At 43.3% G+C, this 16,194-nt stretch overlaps 1 protein-coding gene across 1 annotated transcript in view; it reads right to left on the bottom strand.

Moving 5' to 3' along the window:
- Nucleotides 1–11,089: 11,089 nt before the first annotated feature.
- The window catches only part of LOC108175429 (tolloid-like protein 1), a 301,771-nt gene continuing 296,666 nt past the window's right edge, over nt 11,090–16,194 (bottom strand). Inside the window, exon 17 of the mRNA XM_089303227.1 lies at nt 11,090–11,271. Within this exon, the coding sequence (XP_089159353.1) occupies nt 11,153–11,271 (119 nt within the window). The 3' untranslated portion in view covers nt 11,090–11,152. The remainder of the gene's footprint in view (nt 11,272–16,194) is intronic.

Below are 16,194 nucleotides of genomic sequence, written 5' to 3'. Positions count from 1 at the left end.
TCTTGCTCTGGCCCCCTATCTTCCCCTGCAATAACTGACCCACCATTTCACCAGCAGCTCAAGTCAAACCCTAGCATCATTCTCACTCCTTCATTTCCATCAAGCCATCAGTGCCACCTGTAAACTTTCTCCACTTCTCTCCATTTTCAGCCTGAGCAGATTTGAAGCAGGAGCCTGCAGCTTCCTCCAGGATTCCCAAACAGTTGCAGGAGACCAAGGACTTGGGTACTCTTCTACTGCTGGGCCGGGCCACAGCAGAGCTGGAATGGAAGCGGAGGTGCTGGGACGGAAGTGGAGGTGCTGGGACTTGAACCACCACCCATATGGGATGCTGCTACTTCAGGCAGCAGCTTCATCCACTCTGCCACGGCTCGGCCCGCCCCCACCCCCAAATGCCCAGGTTGTTGCACTCGTGATCCAGCTGGCTGCTAACAAGCCCAGGAAAGCAGAGCAAGAGGCCCAAGGACTTGGGCACCCGAACCCACACTGGAGTCCCGGATAAAGTACCTGGCTTCTGCTTCAGCCTGGCGCAGCCCCAGGACATCGTAGCCACCTGGGGTGTGAACCCATACACTGACTCTCTCTCCACCACTGCCTCATCAGTAACTCTGCCTTTCACACCAGTCTTTAAAAAGAAAAAACAATCCAGTACTTACCATGAGGTGTCAGAACCTTGGACAGGCTGGAACAGAGCACAAAGGGATTCCTGGGGTTTCTCTAAGCTTCTGCTTTCTAGTCCTTGTGTGCAGTCTGTGAAAATTCACCGGATTACGTGCAAGTTAATTCGAGTGCCCCAGGCCAGTTTTCCCGCACACACATTACGGTTCAGAACCACCCAGAGAAGAGAGGCCGGGAGTCAAGGCCGCTTCTCAAGGACGTGGCCAAGACTGATTCCAGCCAGGGCCAGGAAACCTCCAAAATGGAACCCGGGCCGTGGGAAAAGTTCTTCCTCTCCCAACCCCCGCCTCCACCCGCCCACCAGCACTCCTGTCACACTCGCCCTCCCTCGACGCTGCCCCACACGCCTTCCTTCCCCTTCCTTCCACGCCACCCCACCTTCACGCCACCTTTTCCTTCTCCCCCCTTCCTCTCTCCTCCCGAATCTCCCTTGGCCGCCTCTCTCCTCCTCCTCTCCCCTCCACCCCTCACATGCACACCCCTTGCCCGCTATCTGCACCCCAGGCCCCACCTACCCCGTGACGACAGCAAGGCCATCGCGCCCAACTCACCAAAGAGCGTTTCTGCTCCTCTGGAACAGGAGCCGAGGCCCGAGGGGTAGACTTCCAGACTGCCCAAGAAGAGGACCGCGCCTACACATTTCCAGAAGGGCAAGGTAACTGATGCGGCTGTCCCGGGCTGCAGTGTCTCTGATTCAGGCCTGACCCCGGAGGCACTGGGTCTCACTCAGGCTCCGCCAGCAGCATCGAGGACGGCTCCTCAAGACTTGAACAGGCTTTTGGGCAGGAACAGATGAGGAGCAGACTTCCATCTGAGGATGGCTGAGCAGGAGATGTACCTACGGGTACAATTCCTGGTCACAGCGCAGGGCGCAAATTCACTCCCCACAGGCAGCTGCCATGGCGCCATGGGACACATCTGCATGCTGCTACGTCCAGTGTGGGGTGCCCAAGAGCCGATTCCAATCCCGCTACTCCAGGTTGGGAACCAGGGAGGCAGCCGCTGATGGCCCAGGTACTTGGATCCTGCCTCCTTCCCTCCTGGGAGTCCTGAATGGAGTTCTTGCCTCCTGGCTTCTGCCTGGCCCGGCGCTGGCCTTTGAAGCCACTTGGGGAGAGAAGCAGTGCATGGGGCATCGCAAGCACTCTTGCTCTCTCTCAGTGATTGCCCATCTGGTGGTTCGCCCTCCTCCCAGGTGGCTACAAAGGCCAGGGCTGGGCCAGGCTGAAACAGAAGCCAGGGACTTTATCTGGTGCTCCATTCTGAGAACCTGCCACCGGGCCCCTGGCTCCTGAATACTGGCTCCGGATCTGCTCAGCTCCCATCATTGCGCTAATTTGGAGAGGACCAGCAGATGAAAGACTTACTTTCTCTTTCTCTCTCTCTGCATGTAACTCTGAATTTCAAATAAACAAATAAGAACTTTATAAAAAAAAAAAAAAAGGAAGACATAGCTATAAATAAAATACATCACGGCCAACTACTAGAGTTTATATCGAACTTGATACTATATGCATCACCTAGCCTATTAACACAGAACTCCTGTGGGAAGGATAGTTAAAACCCGTGATTTGCAAACCCTTCCAAAAAGGAGATGAAGGGGAAAAATCTTCCATCTCATCCCTTCGGACCAACATTTTCCCAACATGCAAAACAAATGCATCATAAAGAAAACGGCACATACGTATCTGTCATGACTGCGCTGTCACATTCCTTAACAAAATATTACCAAACGCGCTCCTGAAGCACAACCAAAGCTTAGCACGCTGGGTGCAACTCCAGGAATGCAAGGATGGCTACCATACACAATCAATATATCACAGAACAGAATAAACATGGGGAAAGCCCACAAAGTATCCCTATAGACACAGAAAACCTATTTCACAAAAACTCCCACCGCTTTGGCGATATCAAAATAAAAAGGAATCATCAAATCAGGAACAGAAGCTAAACCTCGGCTTGACAATGGCCTCTCACTGAAAACCCACAGAGCGCTAACATCACACCAAATGCCAGTTAACCGGAAACTGTCCTCCTAGACCAGGAAACAGACGAGCGTTTTCGCTCTTATTCCTCCCCGTCAGCAGTCTCGGGGGTCTCGAGCAGGGCGGCTGGGCCATCAAAACGCAAACAGACGGGAACGCGGGGCCGCTCCAGGAGGAGACGGAGCCCCTCTGCTCTGGCACAGCTGCTCGCACACTGGGGAAAGTTCCAGACCGACCGTCCGCACAGCAAGACCACGACTCCACCCGCGCCTTCGGGACCCGAGAGCAACAGGCACGCCGGCAGCGAAGACTCGCAGCGGGAAACCCCAACAGCCCCCGCATCACTCACCGCCAAGGGGGCCCGGTCTGCTGGCGGCACAGGGGCCCGCGAAGGCCGCTGCTTCCACGAAGGGCCGAAGAAGAGAACCGCGCCCGGGAAACGGCGCGGCAGCCTCGGGCCGCAGCCTCTCTGAGCCCGGCCTGACCCCGGGGGCGCTGGGTCTCCCGCAGGCTCCGCCGGCAGCGTCCAGGACGGCTCCCGACGGCTCGCGCGGGCTCTCCGGCAGCAGGGGACGGGACCCGCGAGGACTCCTACCTGAGCGCCGCGGGCCACAAGGGGCCACTTCCGGGGCACAAGGGGCCACTTCCGGGTCACAGCGCCGGGCGCAGGCGCACTCCCCATGGGCGGCCGCCGTGGCGCCGCGGGACGCACCTCCGCGCTGCCTGCCGCGTCCAGCGTCCGAAGCCCCAGGGCTGCAGGCGGGGCGGCCTCTCCAGCCTGTGACCCAGGGACCACGCCTCCCGGCCTCCTGGGCGCCCTGAATGGAGGTCAAGCCTCCTGGCTTCTGCCTGGCCCGGCGCTGGCCGTTGGAGCCGCTTGGGGAGAGAAGCAGAGCACCGGGCATCGCGAGCCCTCTTGCCTCTTGCTCTCTCTCACGGATCGTCCCTCTGGGGGTTCAACCCCCAGGTGGCTACTAAGGCCGGGACCGGGCCAGGCCGAAGCAGAAGCCCGGGACTGTATCCGGTGCTCCACTCTGGGTTCAGGGGCCTGAGTCCTTGGGCCGTCTCCCTCTGCTTTCCCAGGCATGGCAGCAGACAGCTGGATCCCACGGGGAAAGGCTCCCAGGAGGGGCCGGCGCTGTGGGGGAGCGGGTAAAGCCACCGCCCGCAGCGCCTGCATCCACATGGGCGCCGGTTCGAGTCCCGGCTGCTCCACTTCCGGTGCAGCTCTCTGCAGAAGAGGGCCCAAATCCTTGGGCCCCTGCACCCATGCGGTACACCCCGGGGAGGCTCCTGGCTCCTGGCTTCAGATCCGCTCAGGCCTGCCCGTTGCAGCCAATTGGGTAGCAGACCAGCAGATGGAAGACCTCTCGATAGCGATTCTCTCTCTCTCTCTCTCTCTCCCCCTCTCTCTCCCTCCCTCCAGCCCTCCCTGAATTTCATATAAATAAGATCTTCAAAAAAAATAAAAAATTAAGAAAAGGAAGACATAGCTTTAAATAAAATACTACATCAAGGCCAACTATTACAGTTCATTACAATTTGATATATATATTATATATATATTATATATATATTATATATATATATTATATATATATTCACTAAGTGTGATGTTTTCCAGTTTCATTCATTTTCTTGCAAATAACTGAACTTCAGGTTTTTTTTTCTGCTGTGTAGTATTCCATGGTGTAAATAGCCCATAATTTCTTGAGTTGATGGGTATTTGGTTTGATTCCATGTCTTTGTTATTGTGAACTGAACTGCAATAAACATTGTGGTACAGATAGCTCTTTTATATGCTGATTTAATTTCCCTTGGGTAGATTCCCAGGAGTGGGATGACTGGGTCATGTGGAAGGTCTATATTCAGATCTCTGAGATAGCTCCACTCTGTATTCCATAATGGCTTGACCAGTTTACATTCCCACCAACAGTGGGTTAGGGTACCTTTTCTTCCACATCCTCACAAGCATTTGTTGCTTGTTGATTTCTGTATGAAAGCCACTTTAACTGGAGTGAGGTGAAACTTCATTATGGTTTTGACTTGCATTTCCCTGATGGCTAGTGATCCTGAACATTTTTTCATGTATCTGTTGGCCATTTGGATTTCCTCTTTTGAAAAATGTCTGTTTAAGTCCTTTTCCCATTTCTTTCTTTTCTTTCTTTTTTTTTTTTTTTTTTTTTTTTTTTTTTTTTTTTTTTTTTTTTGACAGGCAGAGTGGACAGTGAGAGAGAGAGACAGGGAGAAAGGTCTTCCTTTGCCGTTAGTTCACCCTCCAATGGCTGCCACAGCCGGTGCACTGCAGCCAGTGCACCACGCTGATCCAAAGGCAGGAGCCAGGTACTTCTCCTGGGCTCCCATGGGGTGTAGGGCCCAAGTACTTGGGCCATCCTCCACTGCACTCCCTGGCCACAGCAGAGAGCTGGCCTGGAAGAGGGGCAACCAGGACAGAATCCAGTGCCCCGACCGGGACTAGAATCCGGTGTGCCGGCGCCGCAAGGCAGAAGATTAGCCCAGTAAGCCGCGGCACCGGCCTTGCCCATTTCTTAATTGGGCTGTTTGTTTAATTGTTGCTGAGTATCTTGATCTCTTTGTATATTCTGGTTATTAAACCTTTATCAATTTTACAGTTTGCAAATATTTTCTCCCATTCTGTCGGCTGTCTCTTCACTTGCTGATTGTTTCTTTTGCAGTGCAGAAGCTTTTCAGTTTGATATAATCCCACTTGTTGACTCTGGCTTTGATGTCTGTGCCTCTGGAGTCTTTACAAGAACTCTTTGTCTATGCCAATGTCTTGTAGGGTTTCCCCAATGTTCTCTAATAATTTGATGGTGTCAGGTCATAGATTTAGGTAGTCAATCCATTTTGAATGGATTTTGGTGAAAGGTGTAAGGTAGGGGTCTTGCTTCATGCTTCTGCATACGGCAATACAGTTTTCCCCGCACCATTTGTTGAAGAGTCTGTCCTTGCCCAGGGGTTGATTTTAGTTCCTTTGTCAAAGATAAGTAATTTGTAGATGCTTGGATTGATTTCAGGTGTTTCTATTCTGTTCCATTCTTCTACCCTTCTATTTTTGTACCAATACCAGGCTAATTTGATTATAACTGCTGTGTAGTATGTCTTGAAATCTGGTAGTGTGCTGTCTCTGGCTTTGTTTTTGTTGTATAAGATTGCTTTAGCTATTTGGGGGTCTCCTGTGTTTCCATATGTATTTCAACAAAGTTTTTTCTATACCTGAGAAGAATGCCCTTGGTATTTTGTTTGGTATCACATTGAATCTGTAAATTGCTTTCTGTAGCATGGACATCTGATTATATTGATTCTTCCAATCCATCAACATGGAAGATTTTTCCATTTTTTTGTATCTTCCTCTATTTTCTGCCAGTTCATTCCTAAAATGGCTGCAGTGATCAGAGCAGGGCTGATCTGAAGCCAGGAGCTGGGAGCTTCTTTTGGGTCTCCCACACGGGTACAGGGGCCCAAGGACTTGGGCCATCTTCCGTTTTCCCAGGCCAGAGCAGAGAACTGGATTGGGAGTGGAGCAGCCAGGACTTGAATCCAAGAGCCCGTATGGGATGCTGGCACTGCAGGTGGCATCTTTACCTGCTATGTCACAGTGCTGCCCCCTTAACCCTTTTTAAACATTAATTTTGCCCCTTGTGATTCAGACAGTCCAGTTGCTATTCCGCCATCTTGGAAACCCCCCATGTTTGACTCTTCTCACCTCAAATATTCCAAGATTAGAACAATAGAAGTGCAAATAACACAGTTACACAGTTAATAACCACAAAAACATTTCAATTTTCAATTAATATGGTTATTACAAAATATGAATCACAAAAAGTACATGAGATATTTTGGAACCATTTCTTTTGGTACCTATCATTGATAAGAAGCATTTTAGATAAATATTATCATTTCTTGTTGTGCAATGCCTTCTTAGGAGGCCAAAAGCATTTCCTTATTGATTTTTTTTTCTTCAGTGTAAATGAAGCAGAAATTAACATGGCTAGTTTTGTCCTACAACTTCTTGAGCCTTATCCTCTCTGTTGTATTATGCCAAATCTTTCTCTTTAATATCACCAGCATCGATTGGTGCCAGAAACACTGATCTAGACATAGTGTTAATTATCTGCAGCTGCACAGCCTGCAAGGGAGCATAAAACACTGGGCTTCTTGCTCACAACATGAAGAAACAATGAGGAGAAAAAACCCCTCAGCTCGCAGCATCTACAGAACTTTTTCCCATGGTGGGAATATAAAAAAGTGCACCATATTCAAAGCTTGGAAACTCATTCTATACTTTATATTAAGCCATCTAAATAATTCATTATTTTACCACACTGGAAAAACACAGTGAAGTTTCAGTTCTTTCTTAGTATTTATAAAATGGTTTGGTTCTCACTAATAATGATAATGATAGCAGAAATTTGGCACAAGAACACAGTTATAACACAAGCTTGAAGCCAATTCTGCATAGACAAGTTTGAATAGCTGACACCACCATTTTCTACACTGGCAGTGGTGGAGGTGGTCGAGGCTAGTGTACAACACATAATGAGCCACCTAATCAAGAAAATGGATTGGGGCCAGCACTATGGTGTAGCAGGTAAAGCTGCCCCTAAGATGCCAGCATCCCATATGGGTGTCAGTTTGAGTCCCAGCTGCTCCACTTTTCTTTCAGCTCCCTGCTAATGCACCTGGGAAAGCAGTGGAAGATGGCCAAGTCCTTGGGTCCCTGCACCCATGTGGGAGATCCAGAAGAAGCTCCTGGCTCCTGCCTTCAGATCAGCCCTGCTCCAGCCATTGCAACCATTTGAGGAATGAATTGGTGGATGGAAGATCTCTCTCTTTTTCTGTGTCTCTACCTATTTCTGTAACTCTTTCAAATAAATAAAATAAATCTTTACAAATATATGATTATAAATAAATATTTTTAAAAAATATTAGTTAAGCTATTACAAATATGGTGAGCACTATAAGATCAAGATTCTAAGGTAATGTATATGTGTATGAGATATAGATTAGGGGAGAGGACTCAGCATGGCCTGTTTTCTAAATGTAGGGGCTCTGCCTGCAGACACAAGCAACAGACTACATTTCCCTTCTCTTTCATGAGATAAAGTGAAGAAAACATAAATTGTTTCTTTTCATCAACAAAAAAGGAGCAATTTCTAATCTGAACTGTGTAAATAGTCAAAATTGATTAATGAAGCCATCTTTCTCTGATTTCTCTACCCAACCCCCAAAATACACACACACACCCATACACACACACACATCTGCAAATCTATGATCTAGGTTATTTATATTAGCTGTCTTTATTGATCAGACTTCCTGGCAAAGTTCTTCCCCAAGGATTATATAAACATTCACTATGTACTGACATTCTCAAAGCAAATATAGCATATTAAACATCCATCTCAATATCAATTCTTTGCAAACTAGCTTTTAGAGAACACAATGTGCACTGAGTTTTTAAACAGTCCCTGTCAGTATCAGAACAGCAGTAAGTACTAGGTACACAACACACTGAAGTCCACTCCCTAGCCTTTTGGTTTCACCTACTCCTCAACTCCCCTCCTACACCAAAGCAAAGCTACACACAGTTTTGTATCCAGCCAGGACTACTGTGCCTATCAGTTTCTGAGAGTCTTTATTACATCAAGACAGAAGTTTCTCTTTGTATGTACTTCAGTCTTTGTGCAATCATAAGTTAGTGAAACAGCAGGATGGCACAGACCCTGCTCTCACTAAGTACAGTAAAGCTATGGATTGAAGCTTGGAAAATCTGAGCTCTGTGACCTCCAATCAAGGACTCTAACGTCTCCTGGCTTCTGTTGTTCAACAGGTGTTCTCCCAGGCAGGAACGATATTAACTGCGAGGGCCTCAGTTGCTTGTGGATTTGGGTCAATGCCATTTAAAAGTTGCTAAATCAGTGCAGATGGAAGCTTTCACTATATTTTCTTGAACTTGTGATATAGCAGTTTTTTGCTTTTAAATGAAACTAATCGATTAAGCCTCCAACTTAGGGGAGGGATCAACCACAAATTCATTTTGACATTGCCCTCATTTATTTTCCATGAATAAATCTTAACAAACTTTTAAAAAGTTAGTAAAAATTGAAGTAAAATGTAAGTTGAAATTCATGCCTATGGGAAGTCTCCCAGAAATTAATGAAAAATAAGTATTATGAAAAAAACAGGACATGGATTTCTAATGGAAACACATCATTTAATTCCATTCTTCCAGAGCTTTTTGAAGTCTCCCATTTTTATAGAATTTATATGCAAGTACGCTAAATCCAAAAATCCAATTATTTTCTGACCATATCCAAATAGCAAAATTCCTTGATTCATTGACTTAAAAGCAATACATGAATTCAGTCGACCATCATAGGAAATAGTAAGAGAATTCCTTAAAAAGTATTAAAAGCAGTAAATACACCTGTTTCCTTTAATTACTCCATGACTTTACTTGGCTGCGGTATATTCCAACCTTTACAACTCAGCACCAAATAACACAGGTGATTTCTTAAATTTCTGATCCTTCTCAAAACACAGCCCACCCACTCTGTAGAAGTGAAATTGACACTCTGAGAAGCAATGACTTGTCTTGACAGTTGAGGAACAGTTTTGGTTTTTTTTCTTTTTTAATACTATTTGTTGAATACTTCCATCAACATAGAGTTAAACATGTGTGTAGAAAGTCAACTAAAAATAGATCTCCGTAAAATATAAGAGTTAAAATAAGAGGGGGAGGAGGAAACAAGGTTGGGAGTATGAGTGGGAAAGTAGGCATGGTGGGAAGAATCACCATGTTCCTGTAAATATGAAGTATATGAAGTTTGTAACTGTAAAGCTGTATAGTTCTGCATTAATTCCTACAGAGCTACTTCTAAGAATACAGTTTAAAAACTTGCCCCTTAAGCTTTAAACACTTTAAAGTAAGTCCCCTTAAGCTGGGTGGTAAAAATACCATCTTAAGTGTTAAGGGTCTGGTATTAATAATAGATAGAATTAAAAAGGAGGGAATGTTCCAACATGGGAAGCAGTCCACACAGCAGACTCATGGAATGACAATTACTTTAAATAGCACTCTGATCTCAGAATCAGCCCTTACAGCATTCTGGTCTGGCTTGAAAAGCCCACGAGAGCATTTCAGGAATGGAAAGCCAAGATACTGTGGCAAAAAATGTCCTACATGAAGGATTACAGTGCATGAGACCCCAGTGGAAAGAAGTGGCCATCAAATAAAGATGTACTTTTCTCTGAAGGGAGGAGAAAACTTCCACTTTGCTTATGGCCCTGTCTAAATAGTGATGGAGTCTGTGGACTCAAAAGGCTTCCAGAGCCTAGGCTGTTCATGTCAAGATCCTCAGGTGATCACTGACCTCACACATAAGAATGTTAATTATTAAATTTACAACAGGAGTCACTGTGCACTTACTTCCCATGCAGGACCTCTGTCCTCAAAGAGTTGTATTATCACCATATCTAAGTGTTCCCAAAAGAGGTATAATTCTTGGGTGCTTTGTTAAAGTTAATTAAATTAATAAAAAAAGGAAAAGTGGAATTAACTTCAAGATGCAATGACTTTGAGTAGTCCTTATCTTGATTGTTTTCTGTTTGCTTTGCTTTTTTGTTTTTTGGTTTTTTTTTTTCACCATGCAAATTGTTGAACTCTTTACTTAGTACAGAGTTGATATTCTGTGTATAAAATTAATCATAAATGGAACTTAGTGGAGAATGGGCCTGGGAAAGGCAGAGGAGGGAGAAGAAGGAGTGGGAAAGTGAGTGGGAGGGTAGATATGGTAGGAAGAATCACTATATTCCTAAAATTGTACTTATAAATTCATAAAGTCTGTATTCCTTAAATAAAAGGTTTCTTTGTGGAGAAAAATAAAAAAAAAAAAAACCACACAGCCTACCTTACAGGAACACTACTGATTGTTAGAACACACATTTGAAATCCTTTCTTTCCCCTTTTTTGTCAGCCCCCAAAGAACAATATTTGTGCTTCCTAAGGAAGATATCCCAAAGAGTGCCAGCCCCAAATCTCTATAATGCAATTGCTAGCTTATTTCTTTTACAAACATCAGTCAATTTATTTCTACCCTTTAAATTTGTTTCTAACCCTTTCCTGTGGGAAAGAGTAGCCACAAAAAATATTGAGAGGGTCCCAGAACTATAATTATTCTTTAAACCTTAAAAAACACAAATATATAGAAAAATATTTTAATACAATGTTTGAAAAATTTCCTTTAGTCAACAGTAAATGCATGCCTTAAATTCTGTAATCCACAGTGATTCTGATTTATAGCAGTGTTTAATCCACGTGAATCAGAATTGGTTTAGTCAAGCTTCTGAAACTGTTTCAGTAAAACTCTGTACACAAGATTAGCAGACACTACCAAATATTTATGTTTCACATTTGTTTGTGCTAAGGAGTACTGTTCTATCAGCGGCATTTAATTTAGCCATGTTTACCTGTGTGTAAGCCTCCGGTGACTAACACAGAGTGCCATCTGAGGATCCTGGGCAATGCATACTTTATGGCGACTGCACTTCATCTTTAAGCATGGACCTTTAGCTGGATCTAAAGCTGAAAATAAGAAAGAAAGAAATTGCACAGAAAATGTTAAAACCAATTTCTGTTCAGGGGAGGTATCTACTCTAGTCAAACACAGTGGTCGCAAGTAACTTCCACAACATTGACGTGTAACTGTTCTTCACCTTCTTCCTCTGGTAAGAGATGCTTTTTCTAGGCCCCGGACTCAGTGTTTGCAGTTAATCTCCTTCATTCTATGCAGAAGCTAAAATGCATGGAGTCCTATGATCAAATAAAGTATAATCAAAACAAACTTTAAGACCACAACTCTCTGTAGTTGCTACCAATGTCGTAACACTTGAAGTGGAGATATAAAGTGGGGATGTGCAACTACAGTATTTTATATCAGTGAAGAACTACAATCCGTTTTTCCCTTCCCTATAGTTAGATGTCGGTGGACAGAGAAAAATGATAAAAACCCAAACGGATATCACTGGGGATTAATGAGTGTCTGGATGTCCAAGAAAAGTGGATAACAGAATTTTGGGGTCTGACAGCATCACAGCAACAACTAGGATGACGCATCTTCACTTTTAGATTATTTGTGCCTAATAATTGAACTCCATTGCTTCAAGAAAACCTCTTCAAGGTCTCTGCCAACACAAATAATATGTAACACATTGATAATTTTTGTCATAGTTTTATAGAGATGAAATTAAGATATTCTACAATTCATTCATATAACATTTATAATAAATGGTTTTAGTTATATTTGCAATTGTGAAACTAACATCGGGGCCTGCACTGTGGTAAAGCCACTGCCTTCAGTGCCAGCATCCCATATGGCCTGGGTTCGAGTCCTGCCTGTTCCACTTCTGATCCATCTCTCTGTTATGGTCTGGGAAAGCAGTAGAAGATGGCACAAGTGCTTGAGCCCCTGCACCTGTGTGGGAGACCTGGAAGAAACTCCTGGATCCTGGCTTCAGACTGGCTCAGCTTCAGCCACTATGGCCATTTGGAGAGTGAACCAGCAGATGGAAGACACACATACTCTCCCTCTCTCTCTCTCTTTCTCTGCCTCTGCCTTTCAAATAAATAAGCCTTTAAAAATAAATTAAAAAAGAAACTAACATTACAATCAATTTAAAATATTTTCACCAGCAGAAAACTCAAATGTATCTTCTAGTTATCACCTCTCACTCTCTTCCCTCTTATTACTAAACAAACATTAGTCTAATTTGTGTCTCTATCGATTTGCTTATTCTGGACATTTCCTATAAATCAAATCATAAAGTAAGTGGTCTGCTGTGTCCATCGTCTTTCACTCTGCACACTCTATCCTCTTGGTTTTGTTAAATAATGTTATTGTATGGATATTCTACATTTTACCTATCTATAGACTAGTAGATGAGAAGTTTGAGTGTTAAAACTTTCTGGGTATTATGAGTAATACTGCTATGGGTAATCCATGTTGGTTATGGTCAGTGATGTTTCGTTGAGACTGATTGTTAAGGGACTGTTGGAAGGGGAGTTGGTATAAATAAGGGAAAGGAATTGAGAGTACAGTTGGGTCCATGCCAAAATTGAGAGAAGAAATGAAAGATGGAAAACTGAAAACATTCTAGGGCATGATTAAAAACAGAGCCAGGATGACCAGAAAAATATGCATTTGGAATATGCAGAAACACTGGTATTTAGAAGGGCTCTGGGCTGTCCCAGGAGCATAAAAGGTAGATCTGAGTCAAATTCCTTCAGACATTAAACCTTGCGTAAACTCAAACCAACATCTGTTATGCACAAACCATTTTTAGCTTTAAATGAGTTAAATCTTACTTAAATAAGGTGAATATAATTTGATTATTGATGAACTTAATAAAATATGGATAGCAATATATGTAAAATTAACACATTTTTGTTTAAAAGATACAAAGTAATTGCATGCAAAACTCTTGTTTAAGCTTTTAAATAAGCATGAGATTTAAAATAACAAATAGCGCAGCAGGTGTTACGGCCCAGTGGGTTAAGCCACGTCTTGGGACAGCTGCATGCCATATTAGAGTTCTGGTTGGAGTCCCGGCTGCTCTTCTTCAATTCACCTGGAGAGGCCATGGATGATCACTCCAGTGCTTGGGCCGCTGCCACCCAGATAGGAGGCCTCCACGGAGTTCCAGGCTCCTGAATTCAGCCTGTTCCAGCCCTGCCTGCTGCAAGCATTTGGGAAGTAAACCACCAGATTCCAGAACTAACTAACTCACTCTCTCTTTTTCCCTGTCACTTTTCATTTGAAGTAAATAAATCTTTTAAGAAGTAATATTAACACTGATAGTTGATGAAATATTATCTAATCAATATCATGTTTTACCACAATAAAATGGTCAAGACATTAAATGCATCCATTTGTAACATACACATTTCAATCTCCTCCATACTAAAGAAAGGTTTGGATTTTTGGCCATTTGCTAAAAAAAACAATGATCTGATAAATTAGCTTCTTGTAGCTGCAAAGTAGCTTCAAAATTAAAATAAGCTATATTAAATGTTATTTTCTAAAAATGTTGAATATACTTTGATCACTACGCAAATGCAAAAGGCTAGAACATTTTCATTATCCTATGTTAGTTTAAACCACCAATAATTTAGAAATTCTCATCAACCCACTGCAGCTAAAAATCATAGAATCTCACTGACGGACAACATAGAAAAGTACAAAACAGCTTAGAAGGCGTTAAGCATGTTTAAAGCACTTCCAGATCTTCATTTTGAGATCTAATTATTGAGACTGATTCAAAAAATTAACTAAACTTGGATTTTTCTAACAAATAATGGCTGACAAACCCTGTACTATACACAAATATATGTGATATACTCACTTTGATTATATTTAAGATAGGATATTTTATTTTGAAAATGAAAAGAAATATTTTCATTTTAAAACACAAACATTGCATGTGAAATATCATTGTTAAACAAATGCTATGATATCTTGAATGGAGACTATTAGTATCTTGGTTATTTCTCCTAGTTCACATAATCTATATTGGGTAGTTGTCAAAATCCTATTACACCCCTGGGCCGGCTCTGTGGCTCACTTGGTTAATCCTCCGCCTGTGGCACCAGCATCCCATATGGGCGCCGGGCTCTAGTCCAGGTTGCTTCTCTTCCAGTCCAGCTCTCTGGTGTGGCCCGGGAGTGCAGTGGAGGATAGTTCAAGTGCTTGGGCCCCTACACCCGCATGGGAGACCAGGAAGAAGCACCTGGCTCCTGGCTTCAGATCGGCGTGGCACCATCTGTGGTGGCCATTTTGGGGGTGAACCAATGGAAGGAAGACCTTTCTCTCTGTCTTTCTCTCTCACTGTCTATAACTCTACATGTCAAATAAATTTAAAAAAAAAATTTAAAAAATCCTATTACACCACTAATGTTATATCTCAGAATAGAAACTGGGGACTCAGAAATGTGTATACGTTAAAAAGAGAAAGATTATACTAAATCTCATACATGAAAAAGACTTTCATGAGAATGTTTTACATAAAATTCTGCATAAATAACAAATAAGTGGAGAATTATTTGTAAGAAGGTAAAAACACAATAGAAGAACAGGAGCAGGAACAATCAGACCTATTGTTAGGATCTACAATGAGCGTGCATGTAATTTTAGCCATCTGTATTTTTTAGTAGAACTCTCACTATTGACAACTTAAAAACTACAAAACACCACACACTGTAAATACAGATGCTCAAAATTTTATTCTTGAAATCATAACAATAACACAACCAATTTCCTCTTGGCTGAAGCCCATAGGTTAGAATCAATCCTGTGTCTTAAAGAGGCCTGGAATATACTTTTCACCTCACTCTGTTGCTATCAATTCTTTCCAGATTTCTCAACATAACATCTCTTACTTATTCTGCATCATTTACTTAATTTTTTTCAAGCATCCAATAAAACTACCTCTGGAAATGTTTCACCTGCACTGGAGTTCACTTGTTCATATTCTTCTCTTTATCCCAGTCTTTATACTCTTTCTGATTGAGGTACACTAACCTGGAGACCTAACAAATACTATGGCATTGGTTTTGCTTCAGAAAAATGCAGCCTGTATTTCAAACAACTGACTTATAATTTAACCTTTGAGTTTCATTCAATTTATGATGTGGAGTTTCCTACATTCTTGAATCAAAATGCTTGGTTTTAGTCTAGAGTTCTTCACTGACTGCCAGACCATAATGAGTTCACAAGAATAGAGCCTGACCCAGCTGCTAATGGACAAAATGTCTGAGTCGGCAAAGTTGTGTAGGGGTTGGGCAGGACAGAAAATGAATGTGAATGAAAACTGAATACTGTAAGAAAAGACCCACGTTATGAGGAGAAGATCCAGAAGACTAAGGACTGAGGATGCAAACAGCAGGTCAAGAATGCAAACTAGGATAGCAAAAGGAGTTGGGGGCCAGCACTGTGGCATAGCAGGTTAAAGCCCTGGCATCCATATGAGTGCTGATTCTAGTCTCAGCTGTTCCTCTTCCGATCCAGCTCTCTGCTATGGCCTGGGAAAGCAATGGAAGATGGGGCAACTCCTTGGGCCCCTGTACCCACGTAGGAGACCCGGAAGAAGCTCCTGGCTTTGGATAGGCATGGCTCTGGCTGTTGTGGCCACCGGGGAGTGCACCACTGGATGGAAGACCTCTCTCTCTGTCTCTACCTCTCTCTCTAACTCTCTCAAATAAATAAATTAAAAAAAAATCTTTAAAAAGGAAGATAGTAAAAGGAGTTGGGCAGTGCATTCTCAACACAGCAAATGAATTATCAGTTTGTATAGGTGGCTTTAAGAGCAGGAAAGGCAATACTTGGCATCACTATGGTGTAAAAGCAGGATTAATATCAGTCTCAAGAACTCAGAGAAACTTTAACGGTGTAGTATGGCATTCCTAAAAAGCACAATGTCATTTCTGGATAGTTGCAGTGCTTGACCACAAGCC

The sequence above is a fragment of the Oryctolagus cuniculus genome, chromosome 8, assembly GCF_051225735.1.
Source record: "Oryctolagus cuniculus isolate XC-2025 breed Fujian yellow rabbit chromosome 8, ASM5122573v1, whole genome shotgun sequence".
NCBI lineage: Eukaryota > Metazoa > Chordata > Mammalia > Lagomorpha > Leporidae > Oryctolagus > Oryctolagus cuniculus.
Note: the sequence above shows the minus strand (reverse complement) of the source record. Positions and strands in the feature narration are given on the sequence as shown.